General features: G+C 48.0%; 1 protein-coding gene across 1 annotated transcript in view; it reads right to left on the bottom strand.

Moving 5' to 3' along the window:
* The window catches only part of LOC146188113 (ATP-dependent RNA helicase with zinc finger domain-like), a 136,702-nt gene that overhangs the window by 101,327 nt on the left and 16,213 nt on the right, over nt 1-19,162 (bottom strand). Inside the window, exons 4-6 of the mRNA XM_084603633.1 lie at nt 15,916-16,051; nt 6,760-6,942; nt 5,963-6,130 (exon numbers count right to left, since the gene is read on the bottom strand). Coding sequence (XP_084459759.1) covers nt 5,963-6,130; nt 6,760-6,942; nt 15,916-16,051 — 487 coding nt within the window. The remainder of the gene's footprint in view (nt 1-5,962; nt 6,131-6,759; nt 6,943-15,915; nt 16,052-19,162) is intronic.

Below are 19,162 nucleotides of genomic sequence, written 5' to 3' on the forward strand. Positions count from 1 at the left end.
TATATGTTGCCAATTGTGTATTATGTTGTATTATGTTGTATTATGTGTGTATTATGTTGCCAATAAGTGGTTCAATAGCATTTTTAGAGTTTAATGCAGTAAGGACACTTAAAGAGTCAGTGTAAATGATGCTATTTTTAATGTTTTTATTTCTTATTTTTTTTACAGCAGTACAAACAGCATAGCACTCTGCAGTGAAAACTGATGTATAAGGAGGTAGCCTTGTTATTGCTTCTGTTTCATCATGTACTACTGCACTTCCAACACAGTTACTTGTTTTTGAACCATCTGTGTAAAATGCAATGTAATTTGTATATTTTTCTTTCAGTGCCAGGAATTCCTGCAATATGTGTTGATGTGGAGTGCACATTTTTTTAAACTGTATTAGCGCGAGGTCAACAACTGCAGGGAGAATGTACCACGGAGGGAGCACAAGAATAAAGGCTTAATTGCTTGAGGCTTGTTGTTGAAGAGTATTCGGGAAGGGCATTTCGTGACAATAGAGTAGCAGAGATGTTTAGGCATAGAACGGATTTTGAGGACGTATGTACAAGTTAGTGCAGTTCTTCAATCTTTTAAAGCAGGTTCATTAGTTTCCACATAGAGGCTAGCTATTGGAGAAGTTCTATAAGCACCGGATGATAAACGTAAACCAAAATTGTGAACTGTATCTAGCTGTTTTAAGTAGGATGGCCTGGCTGAGCCGTTTCAAAAATGAGGCTGTTTATTTCATCACACACTCGCCGTTGCGCGCACGTCAGAGGTTTGAGCAGTGCTATTCTGACGATCACTTACAGTGTCATGCAATCGTAGCCGAACGGAGTTAACCGGTGCGAGCCATGCGCAGTCCCCGACCGTTTTTTCGGACTTGGCGGGACCCGGGAAATTGGTCAGAATAATCAAACAGTTCGATACATCCGTGCAGTTGAAAAAAAAATCCCTTTTCTGCGAAAAATCACCTTCACAAATCCCAAACTTTGCCACTCCCTATGTTTTGTTTATATGCCAATAATAGAGAGATACCGGAACCATGAAAGAATGTAAACATTATCTTAATTCATAAGAAAGGGGACGCTAAGGATTTGAAAAATTACAGATCAATCAGCTTACTGTCTGCTACGTATAGGGTACTTACCAAAGTAATCGCTAATAGAATCTGGACAACTTTAGACTGCAACCAAGCAAAAGATCTGCAATTTGCTGATGACATTGCCTTTGTTACGTTTCTCCACCGACAAGTGGGACAGCTGACGCGGCCACCGCATAGCAACAGGCAGAACCGCGAGCGGATCGGCCATTTCGGCGCCGTTCATCGGCCACGCAACGCTTCCTCCCGCGGACATGTCTCAACGTGATCCTGCCACGCGGCGAATGTGTGTGCGTGCGTGTGTGCGCAAACGCCGGCCAAGCCTGGAGCTCGTGAGAGAGTGCGCCGCCCTCACCCGTCTGCAGGAGATGGAGGAGATGCGTTCGGACCACCTGCGATTGAGTCATCCCATCTTGCCCAGACACTTTGGGCGCTCCATTTCCTGTGAGGGTTTACTCTTTCCCTGTGAACGGGAAAACCTATAAAAAGCAGCGGCCGACTCCGCTGAGATAGAGACTACTTTGACGCGCCGTTGAGACGACGCTAGACACCAGCTGTGTGAGAGTGTCTGTACTCTCTCCGGGTCAGCTTCTCTGCCCGTATCTTCACGATGTTTTAGTAAAGGTAGTTTTGTTAGAAGACGCCTCATCTTTGCTGGCACAGTTGATGCCGTCCGCCGTCCACGGAGCCGCCAGGCCAACGTTACCGAGGGGCCGCGCGCTAAACGTAATAACTGCTGGCAGCGGTACGCTACCCAGGCGCACGCAAACCCAAATCTAACACCTTGATAAGTAACTCAGGGGATGAACTGCAAAGAATGATTGATGACCTAGACAAGAAAAGTAGAAAGGTAGGCTTGAAAATCAATATGCAGAAGACTAAGGTAATGTTCAACAGCCTAGAGAAGGAACAGCAGTTTATGTTAGGTAGCAAAGCACTGGAAGTAGTAGGTGAATATCTTTACTTGGGACAGGTAGTAACTGCAGATCTGGACCATGAAAGAGAAATGACAAGGAGAATAAGATTGGGATGGAGTGAATTTGGCAAACACTCCCAGATTATGACTAGCAGTTTGCCGGTATCGCTCAAGAGGAAAGTATACAACGGTTGCATCTTACCTGTGCTTACCTAAGGGGCTGAAACGTGGAGGCTAACAAAGAGGGTTCTACTTAAGTTGAGGACAACGCAGAGGGCTATGGAAAGAAAAATGGTAAGGATAATGTTAAGAGATAGGAAACGTGAAGAGTGGGTCAGAGAAATAACTCAAGTCACTGACATTCTAGTGAAAATCAAGAAGAAATGGGCATGGGCAAGACATGTAGTGCGAAGAAAGGATAACCGTGGTCACTTAGGATAACAAACTGGATTCCAAGGGAAGGAAAGTGTAACAGGGAGTGGCAGAAAATTAGGTGGGCGGATGAGGTTAAGAAGTTTACAGGGGTCAAGTGGATGCAGCTAGAACAGGACCGGGTTAATTGGAGGAATATGGGAGAGGCCTTTGCCCTTCAGTGGGTCTAGTCAGGCTGATGATGATGATGATGATGAATAGGGAGTTATAGCGTAGCGCAATCTGTTACTGCGATCAGCCTCCACATGTCGCCCATGTGCACACGCTCGCGTGATTCGATATGGCAGACGCGGCCGCGGCGGGTGTGCGCTTCACCAAGAAACATGCAACTCGCTCAAGGCGGTCACCGCGTGCACAGTGATACCCCGCAGAAGCAAATCATGCTCAGCTGCCACCACTAAAAGCCTCCAGTTAGAATATCCTGGCCAGTCATGCTTTCGTCATGTCCATGCCACTTCACGACGTACTGTGATGCAGCTCGTGCCGCGCAAAGCAACAACATTCAGTTTCCATGGTTAATGACGGTTTAGAAGACCACGGGATGGAACTTGTGGGAAAAAAGCAAGCGGAACGCCAGCCCTATGAATGCCTCCCCCCCTCCCCCCCCCCCCTTTCTTCTGAGGCGGCGGCGGGAGACGTAGGAGCGAGCCTCAGAGGTCGGTGCTCACGTTTGATTTCAGTCCGAGTATGTGCTCTTTGTAGACTGCCGCGACGAAAAGGGTGAGCATTTACTAATTGCCACTGCTTGAAATGGCAACGCTGAAAAGAGCCAAGCTAGTCTGTCTGAATGACTCTGCTTCGCCTAGCTTTCATGGCCGCGCAACGCATTTGAAAAAACGATGCCCACTCGCATCTAAGTGATGCCGAAAAAAACGAGCCTTCGGTCAAAAAACGATCCCCACAGTATTTCTCGTGCCAAATTTGGTCCGAAAAATCAAACTTTTGAAAACCACAGGGTCTGAAATATCAGTAGTGAAAATGTACACACTTCTATGGGCTGCGCGGCAGTTCCTAAATAAAGTACTAAATATGTCCGAATTATAGGAGTCCAAGAAATCGGTCGGCTACTGTAGCGCCCGTCCTACGCCAAAGCTTTTCACAGGCGTTGACTGGCCTGACTATACCCACTCCAGGGCGAAGGCCTCTCCCATATTTCTCCAATTAACCCGGTTCTGTGCTAGCTGCATCCACTTGACCCCTGCGAACTTCTTAACCTCATCTGCTCACCTAACTTTCTGCCGCTCCCTGCTACGCTTTCCTTCCCTTGGAATCCAGTTTGTTACCCTAAGCAACCATCAGTTATTCTCTCTTCGCACCACATGTTCCGCCCATGCCCATTTCTTCTTCTTGATTTTGTGGGATTCGGGCTTGCTGCTGCTGCCCTTTGCGCGGCCGCCGCCCGCTTCCCAGTTGTTCTCCCCGTTCCCTTTCTCCCGCCTGAGGCGGCGGAGAGGGGCTCGGACGACTTGTCACTGTCGTTCGGGCCACAGCTCCGCCCTGGCGTCCCAGTGGCTGTTCTCATTGGCGCCTTTTGGCGGGAACACGGCACCGCTTCGACAGCCGCGCTCGCGCGACTGTCCGAGCGGAGCTCAGAGAGACCCCTCCGAGACATCGCAAGGTGCGTACGCAACTGTTCTTGTCTGCCGGCCTTTGTCCGCGCAGACCAGTGTGTACTCGAGTTCGTCTGCTCCGGGTCTTACCTGAGAGCGAAGCTCGAGCCTGTCGATCGTGATCCAACGATCCGCGACAGGCGTACCTTGCGGTGGTTGCCCAATCTCTCTCAAAGGAACCCTTTGGTTACTGCGAGAGAGAGATCACAGCACGCCCTTGCGTGCTTGCGGCGTGCACTCCGTGTCACTTCGTGCGCGCAGGGGAGCCTAGCTCCTCGCGCGCTCCCTTGACACGGTGACTGCGTATGTATTTATGTGTATGTGTGTTTTGTATATATGTGTATGTGTGTGCGTACGTGCGTGTATGTGCGTTTGTAAATATGTGTGTGCGTATGTGCGTTTGTAAATATGTGTATGTGTGTGCGTGTGTGTGTGTGTGTGCCGCTGGAGGATGGCGTTTCAATAAACGTCTCCTTTGTGAACTTGGAGGTTTGTGTCCTTGCAGCGCAGTGCTCTCCTTCCTTTGGAGGTTGAGTGCGCGCTGCAGTGTTTCAGTGCGCGCGCGGTGACGGCTGATCGGGGCTTCGGCTCGCGCGACGCTCGAACCCGCGGTGGTTGGTGGCCTATGTCCACGTAGAAACCACAACTGGCGCCCCACGTTGGGCGCCAGTGGGATTCGGGCTTGCTGCGGCTGCCCTTTGCGCGGCCGCCGCCCGCTTCCCAGTTGTTCTCCTCGTTCCCTTTCTCCCGCCTGAGGCGGCGGAGAGGGGCTCGGACGACTTGTCACTGTCGTTCGGGCCACAGCTCCGCCCTGGCGTTCCAGTGGCTGTTCTCATTGGCGCCTTTTGGCGGGAACACGGCACCGCTTCGAGGGCCGCGCTCGCGCGACCCTCCGAGCGGGGCCCAGAGGGAGACTCCTCCGAGACATCGTAAGGTGCGTACGCTACTGTTCTTGTCTGCCGGCCTTTGTCCGCGCAGACCAGTGTGTACTCGAGTTCGTCTGCTCCGGGTCTTACCTGAGAGCGCAACTCGAGCCTGTCGATCGTGATCCAACGATCCGCGACAGGCGTACCTTGCGGTGGTTGCCCACTTTCTCTCAAAGGAACCCTCTGGTCACTGCGAGAGAGAGATCACAGCACGCCCTTGCGTGCTTCCGGCGCACTCCGTGTCACTTGTGCGTTTTGTATATTTTTGTATGTGTGTGTGTGTATGTGCCGCTGGAGGATGGCGTTTCAATAAACGTCTCCTTCGTGAACTTGGAGGTTGGTGTCCTTGCAGTGAAGTGCTCTCCTCCCGGTGGAGGTTGAATGAGCGCTGCGGTGTTTCAGGGTGCGCGTGGTAACGGCTGATCGGGGTTTCGGCTCGCGCGACGCTCGAACCCGCGGTGGTTGGTGGCCTATGACCACGTAGAAACCACAATTTCCACTAGAATGTCAGTAACTTGAGTTATTTCTCTGGCCCACTCTGCACGCTTCCTATCTCTTAATGTTACCCCTGCGATTTTTCGTTCCATAGCCCTCTGCGTTGTCCTCAACTTAAGTAGAACCCTCTTCGTTACCTTCCAAGTTTCAGCCCCATAGGTGAGTACAGGTATGCAAATTAACGTTGGTCGAATTAACGAGTATTTAGTAAAGTCTCGGAGGTCACGCACCACAGATATCAAGAAGCCACAGCCATGGCTAACAACCCAAATAAAAAATGTCAGCTACTGAGAGGCCATACCCCCCCCCCCCCCAGAACCAGAAATAAAAGTAGTGCTGCCCCCTGCACAAGTGAATATGACAATTAAAGAGTTGCTTAGCCCGCATAGTTTTCGGCGTCTAGCCGAATGACTTCAAGCTAACACCGACTGACTGCACACCTAAGAATTCAACAGCATATGTTTCATCCAATCCATCCCAGCCATCCTTCACTCACCTCTATGAGGTAGGTTAGCACTTCCCTCCTGTCTGGAGGCCTGAGGCTGTTTAGCCATTCCTGACAACCTTCTTGCAGCACGAACTTGAAGTGGGACCTCACCACTCGCTTGAGCTCAAAGTGGCCCCGGAAAGCGTCGTGGAGCAAGACCAGGCGCTGCAGGGGGGTCTGCAAAGAGGGGACGCATCGCGACAAAACCTCCCTCTCACAACCCTGCTCCAATTTCTCTCAGAGACGGTATAATCCTTCACTGTCCACAATTAGCAACAGGTGCTAGAGAGCTTATCAATAATGTCCCCGGTCGAGACAAAAAAGTTAATACGAGGTGTTAAGCAGGTCACTCTTTCATCCTCACGTGTCATCAAGGTTGCAGTCAAATCCAATGCCTGCATTAAAACAGCCTCCAGTCAGATCTAGCTTTGGTTTGGTTTGTGGGTTTAACGTCCCAAAGCGACTCGGGCTATGGGAGATGCCATAGTGGAGGACTCCGGAAATTTCGACCACCTGGATGTCAGTGCACCTTTAACGTGCACTGACATCGCACAGCACATCGCACAGCAGCCTTGCTTTTCGCCCCCATCGAAAAGCAGCTGTCGAAGCCAGGATTTGATCCTGCATACTTGGGAACAGTAGTCGAGCGGCATAACCACTGCGCCACGCCGGCGGTGCCTAGTCAGATTTATACACAGCATCAGACAGTGATGCAAAGATGCAGCATTAAACTCGAAACTGCTAACATCCAAACTTCTTCACACTGGAAAGGTGGATGCAATGCATGTGACACCATCCATACTCACAATCGTGTGCAGCTCAAACTGCCAGAGCAGTTTGGTGTCCTTGACGGAGACAGTTTGCTTCAGCTGCTGCTTGCAAGTCAGCTTGAGGCCTGGCAGGTTCTCCGTCATCACTTTTTGCCTGGCCTCGGGGTCCTTGGCCTCCGAGTAGTACCTCAGAAGATCCTCCGCATATTCCTGGTAGCCCTGCACAATGACACGGCAGCTGTAGGAGGATGCCTACACACAACCCGCACAGATGGCCCGACCACGCCACCGTCCAAGTGGAGTGTCACACAACCACTTCCACTAGGTCAAGTCAAACAGTGAGTGCTTCCGGGAAATAGATCCCTTCCCGCATATCCTCAACACTAGAATCTCATGAGCAACCAAGTGGCGGTGATTGATGAATGCTACTCGTCCCTTTTTTTTTTTTTCATTTTTTGCTGCTATTTTTTGCAGAGTTTACCATGAACAGTCGAGCCCGCTTATAACGACCCTGAGCGTCATGTAGAATTTGTTCGCTGTATCCAGAAGTTCGTGATATGTAGGCCGCTCACAAAAAAAATCTACGTCAATGAAAAAAAAATTTATTCAGAAAAGACTGTGATCTTTGTCTGCTTCTTAAGGGGGGACGCGACCTTTGAAAACCGAAAAATCGCGAAGCAGTTGATTTTTGAAAGATTATATATTCCGGTAGTACGTCTTATACACGAGTTTACAAAGGGGTGAAGGGTGCTGCCATATTGGAAAGCTGGGCTGCTATCATAGCACAGGAAAGTTTTGATGACTTCCCCTTTAACAGCCCAGTCAAACCAGTTTCTACAAGGGTTGTAAAATGGTCTATAAACTACCCTTTCTGTAATTATCAATGCTAAACTCGCCATAGAAATATTCTAAATTAATTATATAACAAGTTCTAAATTAATTATATAACAAGCGGCGGCAGCCGCGGAGCAGCAAGTAAGCGGCGAAAATTCTCAAACTTCGCGCGCGCGCCATTTCTCTCCTGCCGAACTGAGCTCCTTCTTGCGCTTTCTTCTGCCACCCTCGGCGGCGGCGACGGCGGCACGGTCGAGGCGCGGCTTGCTTCCGATTGGCAGCCTCGCAACAGCTTTCGAGTTTCCCGCGCTCGAATTCAAGGCTGCGATAAGGCAAAGCGAGTGCTTCGCGAAAACGCGGGGGATTGAGCGACTGTTATTGGCTGCTGCGCCCGCTGACGTTTTGGTCTTCGTCAGCTACCTCCCCGCCTCGTCTGCTCCGGCTCTTTGCTGTCGTTGTTGGCTGTCTTTGTACTTCGTGAATCTTGTGCGTTCTGTTCCTCTGAACGGTTTTGAGCAACGTGTTAAACGTTGCGTGGTCGCTCAGATGCCTCGAGATGCGACACGCGTTCAGTGCAGGCTTGGATAGGTTTTTTTGTTGGTTTTTTTTTCGTTTCGTCACTTTATTTGCGGTGTCGCCGCTCCTCCGCGCCTGCGCCGATGCCGCGAAAGATAACCCGGGAAGTCGCTTGCCGTGTTTGGACCGCTCCTCGTTCCTCCGGCGAAATGCCACTAGAGATAAACCAGGAAGCAGCTTGCTGCGTCTGCGCCACCCCCCATGCTTAGGGCGAAATGCCGCGGGAGAATCAGGAATGCCGACTGTCACGGCTTGCAGAGCACAGGATCGACGGATCTCAGCATGTGGAAAGTGGTCCGCGGCACCAAGGCGTTCGCTGTAGCCGATCGGCTAGTCGAACAGATGTTCGTTGTAGCCGAGATAAAGAGCCATAGTCCAAATGTATATTTTGACGGTCGCACCGGACTTGTTCGTTATAAGCAAGCGTTCGTTTAAGTGAGGCCATTATAAGTGGGCACGACTTATTATAGTGTTCCAAAGGCAAAAGAGGCTGAGGCTGCTATGTCTGCTATGTAGTGTTGTCAGGGCTGGAGCATAGCATGTTGCATTAACGCCTGTTGCTGCTTGCATCGTAGACGTTCCTTTTTGTCAGTTTGTATTTTATCCTGATGAAGCTCTTGCACAGTTCTGAGAAATTTTTAGTGACTCTGCTGCAGCCAACAGATAGACGGCACAGCAAGCTTGTCACATCAAGGTCAACAGCTGCAACTCATTCATTACAGTAGTTTTTAGATAAAAACGCTTCAATGGGGGTGGCATTAGGGACTTGAGAAACTTCGTAGTATCGAAGAATTCACTATAGAGGAGTTCATTACATAGAGGCTTAACTGCAAAAAGCGTGGCCCGAGACAAGCTGATCTGTAACCTAGAAATATGAATTCAGTGCACTTATGCTAGTGACATGCTTTTTGCAGCAATGTGCTGCCCACCAGCACCACGCCTAGCCACCCACTCACTGGGCGGCTAGGCCTAGCTCATTTCCCACTGAAGCCACAGCAGACAGCATTTTGAAAGAAGCTACAGGCAATCTTAAGAGGCCTAATTCTGTTGCCACTGAACTTCACACACAAAAATAGCCCAATCAAAATTTAAGTGCAAGTGATTCCTGCATAACTTTCAGCAGTGAAGTGCTAGAGCCGACACAAGCTTTCGGTCAGCCAGGCCAACTTCGTTGCATGACAACCAGTGCATCGAGCGCCACTCTCCCCGCATGACCATAGTGTTGCGTCAGAAGCAAGCCCCCCTTCAAGCACACTTCGCATTCTCTTCGCCACACAGTACCAGTGCTGCTAGTAGGTATACCTCTTCGGGGCCATGCAGCCAACCTGGCAGCACCACCAGACCAGGCAGCACATGCAGCATGCTGTTCAATACATAAAAAATTCTCAACACGAGACAAGAACAACATTGCTACACTTTAGCATGAACTTTTCAAGGAATGTGACCCTGGTACATATACTGTATAAACATGTATAAACATGTGTAAGGGCTGCACTTTGTTTCCCAGATTCGAGGGCTAATTTTCAAGGTGCGGTCCATACACACGACATATGAAAACAAAATTTTTTTACATAAAAAAATACCAATCAGTGAATGCGCGGCATTTGTTAACCATTCAATCTTCACCCATGGAGTGACTCCGAGCTGGTACTGTGCTCTGGTGTACGTACACTTTTTCCGGCTCCTTTACGCGTTTTTTGCCGTTATAATGCAAAAAAAAAAAAAAACTGCTTCGTTATAACCGATATAGCGTCAAATTTTTAAATTTTTCTTTTGTTATATAGAAAGAACTCCCATAGAAATAAACCACAAATCAATCAAACTTTGATTGTAGCTCGCTTTATCCAATAATTCGTTATATCCCTGTTCGTTATGGCGAGGTTCGGCTGTACTTGCTCTTCGTGCTAGAATGGCAATGCTTGATGGCAATTCATGAAAAATAAAGCCGAGAGCACATAAGAGCAGCAACTACGGCGTGCGACCACGCCAACCACGCTACCCTTACTCATATGCTTTCGACAATCGAAAAAACGAAGCCAGGGCAGTCGGGGCTGGCGATACAGATGCCAATACAGATTGCGGAAGTTTGCGGCAGAGGTAATGTGATGACGACCCACGACTTCGGGCGCCATTCGTGGGCTACATCTGGAAGCTCCTGTGCACGTGCATTTTGAAGACTATTCCCGCATGGGTCATGGAAAGTTTGGGTGAGGCCCTTACACGGATTTTGTTTTTAATATTTGCTCAAGAAAAATTCTTTCGTAGTGTTTTGACTTACCATGCTCTACAGGAGAATGGAAAACGTTGTAGCATATGCATTTCTGCACGCGCACGTTGATGACATGAGAAGTGTTATTACTGTCCTTTCTGCCACGCCTGTTAGCCAGTTCGTCGCGATAGCTGGCAGCCTCAGAGAAGGGGTGGCCTACCCGGCTTCTCTGAATTTAAGTGGTGACAGTTTTAAGTGCATCAGTGAAGTGGGGAGCCTAGTCAGCCTTAAGGAAGCTTTAGAATGAAAGCGGTACGATCCTCTTTTTATTTTTGTCGACTAATGTTCGACGCTCTGGGAGCCGAGCGGCGCGGCCGCGGCGCACATAAGGGCACGCTGGTATTGCTGCCTGTGCGGGCGCTACACAGCTTGTATTGCTGTGAGCACGTTGGATCCCAGCCGGCTGTACTCCGATAGCGTCTTGAGCAATCGTTTTTCCCCACGCGAAGGATACACGTGAGTCCGAGGTTGGTCACGCCAAGCTGAGACGAGCTATATTGCACATGTGCATCGCTGAGCATGCGAGCGGCCCTAAGACTTTTCTTCAAGTTGTGTCATTTCGCTGCCTAGTGATGTGCATGGTGACGTTGTCGAATGGGTAGAACTGGCTCTATAAGTTCGCAACAATGCCACGGTTGCTGCGTTGGGCACGCGCCGACGCGCGACAGAGCTGCAAGCAAATATGGTGGAGCTAGACTTTACACAAAGCGCACCACAATTCGAGCCCCGCTGCATGGCCCGAGGAGGACACACTCCCCCACCAGCAGGCAGCTGCAGCTAGAGGCAAGGCTTGAGATTTCGAGCATCGCACCTCGTTACGACTTGCGCCTACAGCAGACGTAACTCTGACCAACGCGCAGGAAGTAATTTCTTGTGCTGAATATGGATGGGACGCTCTGTTATTCAGCGCATTTTGCTTCCAGAGCAAGCACGCGCTTTCTCTTTGGAAAAGATTGAGTGGGGGTAGATCTGAAAAAGAAAAAAAAAGTAACTAGCAAAAAGACAGCATTGCAGCCAGCAAGAAGGGGAGCCGGCGGAGGCCATGATGACCGTTGCGGCATGGAGGGGCAAGCCATCCAAGGAGTGGCCGCGTCCCTGAACACAGAGCCTGCTGTCACCGTCAACCAGGCCAACTACAAAAACGATTTCCGGTTGGAGCAAGCGGGCCGCAGTTTGTGGGACAAGCCCATGCGTCTACCCACAGCGAAACCTGCAGCAAAGAGGCCGCCTTGCATCCGCCTTGGCGCCACTCAAGACCCGCTGTCGCAGCTTCACCAGAGGGAGCTCCCATTGCGCTCACCCTCGGCTGCGTCAGCAACATAAGGGAAAAAAGCAAGTGGTCAGCCTGCTGCAAACTACGCAACGGGACGACGCAGTGCTGCCCGCACCCCTCGCCCCTCCGTCAGACTGCCCCGGCCGACTCAAAGCCGACTGACGATGAAGAAGCAGGACCTGCGGTTGCTGCAGCCACCGCACGTGTGCCCCCAGATCCAAGGTCGTCTCCTGTGGTCGTCGGCCTTGACTCCCCCTCCGACACCCGTAGCTTATACATTGCCACTTTTGTTTGGGTTGAAAAGTTAAACGGCGTCCAGCCGGCCCCCCTCGGTATCTTCCTCAGTGAACGCGGCTACTTTTAGCCATACGGCAGTTTTAAGGAGGGGGGGATGTGGGAATTCACAATCCCCTTCCTCCATTATAACGCCCACGCGTAATTAACACGCGTGATTATGCGCGCTAGTAGAGAGGTTGGCGGAGGAGAGGGCACGCTGGCCACCCCCTGCCACCTCCAGGGCCCTGCGGCAGTGTTGCAACACTGCCGCAGACTTTCCTCTTTCCTGCCAGTGTAAACTGGAGACCTCCTCTCCCGTTCCAAGGGACAAGCGCGTCTGTCGCAACCCCTTTGGTGTTCTTCGGCGGTTGAGGTCGCACGCGCGGTTCATGATTTCCGCCGCGGAGACCACTGCCGTCACCAAGAATCGCCCACTCACCGTAGACACTTACCGCAATGAGATGTGAGCACGGAGCCATGTCAGATGAGAAGACTCTTCCTCTCACCTCCTTGGCACGCATCCCCATTAGGTGGTTTTTATTGCACCCCGTGCGCGGCGTTCGCTCGCTACACGGCGGTTGTAATTGTGTGCTGTTAATTTGCCGTGTGCAACTGCTCAGGCAAATTAAAGCTTGTTCGAGTGCGCAACTCGTGTTTGTCCCCTCTGGCCCGAACCCACCGCAGTGGCGACTTCTCGCACCATGGGTTGGAGGTCATAACTCTGTCTGCTAGGGCTGGCACGTCGGGGCTAGAAGGCGACTGTAGCGTCTAGCCCTCCCCGTGGCGCATTCTTTCGAGAATTAACCCCCGTCAGGTGGAACACCAGATTCATCAGGATTTCCAGCAGGGTTCCAAGGTTGGAAGCCTCGCAAAAGAAACACAAGCATTCGCACTCTAGGATTTCAACAATCGTCAAGGCAGGCTGGGAATGCCCTGTAGTTCATCCAATCGCTGATCGGTTTCGTGAACACAAAAGGACTGCTGCCAATATACGCGCTACTGGAAGCGATTCTCACAGCGGTTGTCAAGCTTCAGTTACCACTCAAGCATGCATGAATTTCCAACCTTTTAAGCATGCTTAGACTATTTCGTGACTATTTATGCATTTTGTAATAAAATGTTCAGTGCTCTTTATGATGATTCGCGTTGTTCGATCCAATTCACTCATCACCAGCAAATAGGCAAGCTTACATGCACGGGAAAATATGCGGGTGTGTGCTTTTTTGTGCCGCCAATTACTGTAATGATCCAGTCAACTCTCGATATAACGAATCTCGTGGGACCGCAAAAAATCATTCGTTATTTTGAAATATCATAATAAAAAATCTGCGATTATAAGCCAGTGGTTAAACCTATGTATGCAAATGACGTACCTTGGCAGTGGGCACGTGTGTAGACAAGCAAAACCTCAAATGAAAATGTTGCAATAACTCCAAAGCTGATTTATTTGAAGACATCAATTATTTTCTTCTGCCGCATACAGCAAACACAACCGTGCACTACATTACACCACTACAGCACATACACCTTCCACTTTGCGGAACACCTTGTCGCATGCGTGACTGCACCGAGCGATGAAAGTATGGACTTTGTCCATGCGCAAAAAATAAGCAATAAAAACATAAGAGTTCGATATGACCTCATCTTCAATGCTCCCTGATGTTTGAAAATCATGTCTCGGTCTTTCAAAATGATTGCGGCAGTCGATGGGGTAATGCTACCTGTCTGTAGAGGCCGAATCGCTTTTTCCCTGCGTCGATTTCTGGCAGTGGAAGCGGCTGCGTTTATATCTTCTTGGCACTTCGCTGGCTAATATCATCGTTCTTGCACAAACTTTGCAATAAATTAATCCACGGCATAAAAAAAAAAATCTTCCAGCACGCTCGAACGCACAAACTACCGACCCGCGTACGACACGCAAGAAAAAAACGCAGGCGGCTAGGTCTGCTGGCTACTGCGTAATAAATGATAGCTTCGTGGTGGCGCTAGGAGCTGGTACTAGATGTGCTGATGATGATAGCTACAACCCACGGACCATACACACAGACACGGCGGTTTCTGTTTCACGCGAAAGTTGCAAGCTGCGGCGCTGCTAATTTTAGCTGAATTCGTAATACTGATGTTCCAAAATTGTAGAAGAAGAAATGAAATGCGTTCATTATTCTGAAATACACGCTTTTTTGAAATTTGTAATTCTGAAATATTTTTACATTGAAAACATAGCAAATCTGCCGGGGATTATCAAAACATTCGTTAATGTGGTGTGCGTAGTAACGAGATTTCACTGTGATCAGTTATGACGATCACATTTTCCAGTTTTCTCAATATCATTATAAATGAACTGCATTGTAGTTCATCAGCTGGAGCTCCACAATACGTCCCATTGAGAGCACCATGATGCATCCGAAGGAAAAGAAGCAGCAAGTTGTGAGATACATAGGAGATTGGTGGTGAAGGGAAAGAGCAGTTTAGGTAGGAATGAAAAAAGCTAGCCCTTAAAGGACTACAGACACCATATTTTGTTGGCATTTTTCGTTTTGTTAATGATGCGCAAGACATTCCTGTATATGAATCACAATGCGAATTTCGCCTCCGACCGCTAAATAATTTTAAATTGAAATTTATTTCCTCGCTAGTGTCGGTTTCAGCAGCCGAGAGATGGCTGTGACATCACAATCAAGTCTAGGTCATGCGTGGCATGAAAAAAACAGCGATATAATTGCCGACTCTTCATCTTTTGTAATTCATGTTCTTGAGGCAGGCTGGCTTTAGTGTTCTGGTGAATTAAAACGACGCAGGAAAGATTATATCGCTGCTTTATTCATCTTTCACGTGACCTAGACTTTACTTAAACGTCACAGCCATCGATCAACTGTTGAAAACGGAAGTTGTGCGAAAAAAGATTCGATTATAAATTATTCAGAGGCCAGAGGCAAATATCATGAGGCAATTCATGTACAGTAATGTCTTGCGCATCATTACAGAAGATAAAACACGAATTCAAAACTGAAGTGTCTATAATACTCCTTCAACCTAAACAAATTTAGCACACTAGGAATTAATGGCTGGCTGAGAAATACTACCACACTTGAACAGAGCGGGATACTATAAAGTTAAACATTACTATAACAAAATTGTCTATAACAAAATAATGGCTACAGTGAAAGCACAGCCATTACCCTGTACTTGATACCTTGTTTTTATGTAGTAAAATTTCTTGCCAGTGGGTTATAACAACCCTCCAACGAACCCTGCTGGCAAGGGGGGCCACCCTTGCCAACATGACAACTTTATTCAAGTCACTAAGGCCAGATTTCTCAAGGCAGTCGAGAAAAAGAACATCCATGGTGCATGCCCTCCCATGTAGCTCGTGCTGCTCCTGTCCTGCGTTGTCAAGCTCTGCGCATCCAGTCATTACAACTTTTGACAGCAGCGTTCTCCCAAAAGAAATCAAATCCTTATTTAACTTGACAGGGCCTGAGGACCCATTCTAGAGTTTGTTTATTCACTAGAATTCAGCTATGACTGAACTTCAAAATTTTACAAAAAAAAAAAAAAGATTATGCACAGAAAAAAAAAAAAAAAAAAAAACCTGAACACAGGCACATAACCAAAGAAAATTTTTCGATGCCAACTCAGACAACAATGCAGCTCAATTTGGCTATTAATAACCCATTCTGACAACCGTGTAATTCAATATATGATTGCTAGTTAAGTCCAGGTTTAACTATTATCGGAGTGTGCTGAACACATCACGCCGCACCCAGGTCGGCACTCCCGTCAATCTTATGGTGTGAATGGGAATGAACATTAGGATGAGCAACAAAATGGACAGCCAGCCTACTGTTCATCCTCCATTTTTCGTCTTCTCTCTTCCATTCACACTTACAAAACAAACAATTTCTAGGGACCCTGCCCGAAAGAATAAAAGTGAGACTGGAGACCGAAAAGGGGGTCAACGAACCTCAAGGTGCTTCTCCTGGGCTTTCTTGACCCTGGCCATGCGATACTCGAGACGCTCCCGCCATTCGGCAAGCTCGTCATCACTGTGGGCCTCGCAGCAGTGGTCTCCAAGCCGGCACTGACCGTACACCCGGTGGCTGAAGCAGAGAGACAGATGTGCAGTATTGACAACCAAGAAATAGAAACTTGGGGGCACATTCAACGCACCTTGTAAATGGAACGCAATGGCACTAGAACCTACTTTTGTTGCTCCTTTGGCGTTTCTATGCTTTTTTTGCATTCTGATGATTGCTCTTGAGGCAACAGTGAGCCCTTTCTCTTACCTAGCGCCTCCTCCTTTCCCATAAAGAACTGATTGCGACTGGATAAGCCAACCATTTTAGTGCTGAAGCATTGCTACCTAGGGTTGTGCGAACATCTAAAAGTTTTGAATATCGAAGCAAATAAGGTACTATTTGATTCTGGCGTCGAATCGAATAGCCATATTCAAAAGCTCCAAATATTTTAAGTATTTCGAATTTCTCGATTTCAGGGAAGCGAACTTTTGGAGGAAGCAGTTCATGATATTGTGTTCATTCTAACACCACAGCCCATTACACCAATCTGGATGTCGACATGCATTGTGCACACGGCACAGCGGCCGTATCCAAAACTCGGCCTTCGACGGCTGCACGGTTCGGCACATTGTCCTTGAGCACGTAATGAGCCAGAGCTCAGGTGCGAACGCAATCATGCTGCAGCAAGAACTGCACTCAGCATCCGTGCACAATAGTCCCAAAACATGAAGATGACGGAAAAAGTAAGAATGCAAAACTACCACCATGACCGAGGTGAGCACTTCATTGGCGGTGGCTCTCACAGCTGCGGTGTAGCCGGAAACCAAACTCTAGGCATGTAACAAGTTAATCTTTACATACGTCGGTAGTTGAAATTAAGAGGAGAGAATGAAAGTCAGTTATCTGAGGTATGACATTCAGAAAGAGAGCAGCTCAAAGTAATTTTGATGCATGTGCACAGTCTTAGTTGTGAAGAAGACTGCCATTTTCTTGCACTCACAGTCATGACATAACGGCATGACTCCCCCGCATTTCTCTGCTACCTTTTCATGCAGTTAAGTGCAAGTACTCACCGCAGAAGACTACAATTTAAACAAGCTCTCTCAAGGATAAGTTCAGCCCACAGCAGCGCGTGGCAGATAAGTGTGAGAGGATGTGTTCCCATCTCCTCATGCATCGTGCTGTCACATGCTAACAGTGTGCCGCTTCAGAAAAAACGCATGTCGTCGGTGTAATTGTTGGTCTGCGGAAGGACTCTTGCCAGAAATTGTAGGTACTACATCCTCCAATTTGTATGTGGGGGCATGACGTGCACCGCACTTCACCTCTGGCATGCGTGCGGTGCCTTCATATACATGTATGCTAAAGCATCTTCTAAGGAAGGAACTGCAGCGTGACAAGCGATGTGTCTGAAATTTGTCTTATTTGTACAGTACAGTCCACTGTTAAAGGGAGCATGAAGCCGTGTTGCTGCTGCGCTTTACAATGCACTACCGAGAGAGCCAGCAACCAACTATCGTACAACATGCATGCGCACTAAGCACGGCCGACTGCTCTTCCCAAAAATGCACTTGGTGCCGTCAGTGACTCAGTGTTGTGCGAGATTGCATCACAAAGCATGTCCAAAAAACGTAAAAACATCTTTGAGACTTTTATATTTAAAATCAGAAGCATGTAAATAATCTCGAACTAAGATCTTGAGACTATGATGCTTAGTTCCCTTCGGTTTGCTGCCTTCTGAGCATTACCTAATACAAGTTTCAAAACATTTTTTATTTAGTTTAACTCTTACTTTACTTGCCCCAAATTCTGAAAACATCCTTCAGCAAACGCTAATGAACTCTCCTTTTTGTTGCTACATTGCCAGTCACAAACTAATTCACTTCACTTCAAAACTATTCAAACAAAATAACTATTTGCTTCGTATTCGCTACGAGCTGAAAATTGACTATTTGCACATGCTTATTACTAACAGCCTTCTGGTATTTCATCGAGGTAGCTGTGAAGCCTCCTTAGAGCAGCCAATCAAAAAAGAAAAAAAACCCCGCCACTTCAACCAAGGCAAAAAGATCAGCTTCTCTGGCCACTTCATGTGCTAAGCTGCCAATACTTCACGCCACGCTTTATCATCGTAACAAAGTTGCACTAAAGACCTTAATTAGGTCTGCTTTGCCCTAATAAATGCCTTAGCATTCTCAAAATACTTTGCTAAACCATGGCAAGATGTGGCAAAGCAAAGGTAAACAAAGCAAAGCTTAACTAAATGAGTGCTAAATAATATTTCTGCATGTATATATTCATGCTTAGCCAAGCTAGACCCCAGCTTAACTTTTAAAAATTTTATTCAATTTCTTTCGATTTTTTATTAATTTTTTTTTTCAACAAAAGTGCTTTTCTTTGTTTAAAGGTACTTAGTAATGCTGTTTGGCTGAGGCTGTGACCCTGTGGATGACATCACAACCTTCCAATATGTTGCCACGTCGCCTGCCAACCTGACAAATTTACAATAAACTCCCCGATTGGCTGACAGAATCATGACGTCACAAGGTCACAACTTCTCTGAAATTATCAGGGAATATCGGAATATCGTAACACATAACGGCCCTGGCTTTGTCTCAAAATGTGGACAGCCACCTACCACAGTGCCTGTCAAATAAAGCAGAAAATTCCCCGATTTGTTGAGAGGTTGACGACATCAAAAGGTCATATGACCTGGCCAAGCATTGACGGGCGGGGCATGTGATGACACAAACCAAATGACCTCCCGCAACCAATCAGGGAACTTTGTGACATTCGACAGTGCTGGTTTTTTCTCAGAATGTGGACTGAATGCTATTGCAACCTTGGCAGGTAGTGCTTAGGGAGATTTTACTCTCTCCACCTGCTCCCTTCTCCACTTGCTGGGAAGAGGAAAGAGGTCAGACTAAGAGTAACTTAAAAAAAAATAAAAATGACTCTGAGGGAAATTAAAGAGACAATTACAAAAAGAATGATGAATGACATACAATGGAATCAGAATTGGAAAAATTTCCGGGGAGCACTTAAGTTACCTTACGTACAGCAAGGCGAAAGCTTTTTGGCCGCCCTGCTGCGATCCTTGGAATGCCCAATTCCTCGAGAGAGACTGCCGGACACTATCGCGTTGTCATCACTGCCCCATCATAACTGTTAATGTCCGCATCAATTGTCACG

The sequence above is a fragment of the Amblyomma maculatum genome, chromosome 5, assembly GCF_055883805.1.
Source record: "Amblyomma maculatum isolate TAMU_Amacu chromosome 5, ASM5588380v1, whole genome shotgun sequence".
NCBI classification, from domain to species: Eukaryota; Metazoa; Arthropoda; class Arachnida; order Ixodida; family Ixodidae; genus Amblyomma; species Amblyomma maculatum.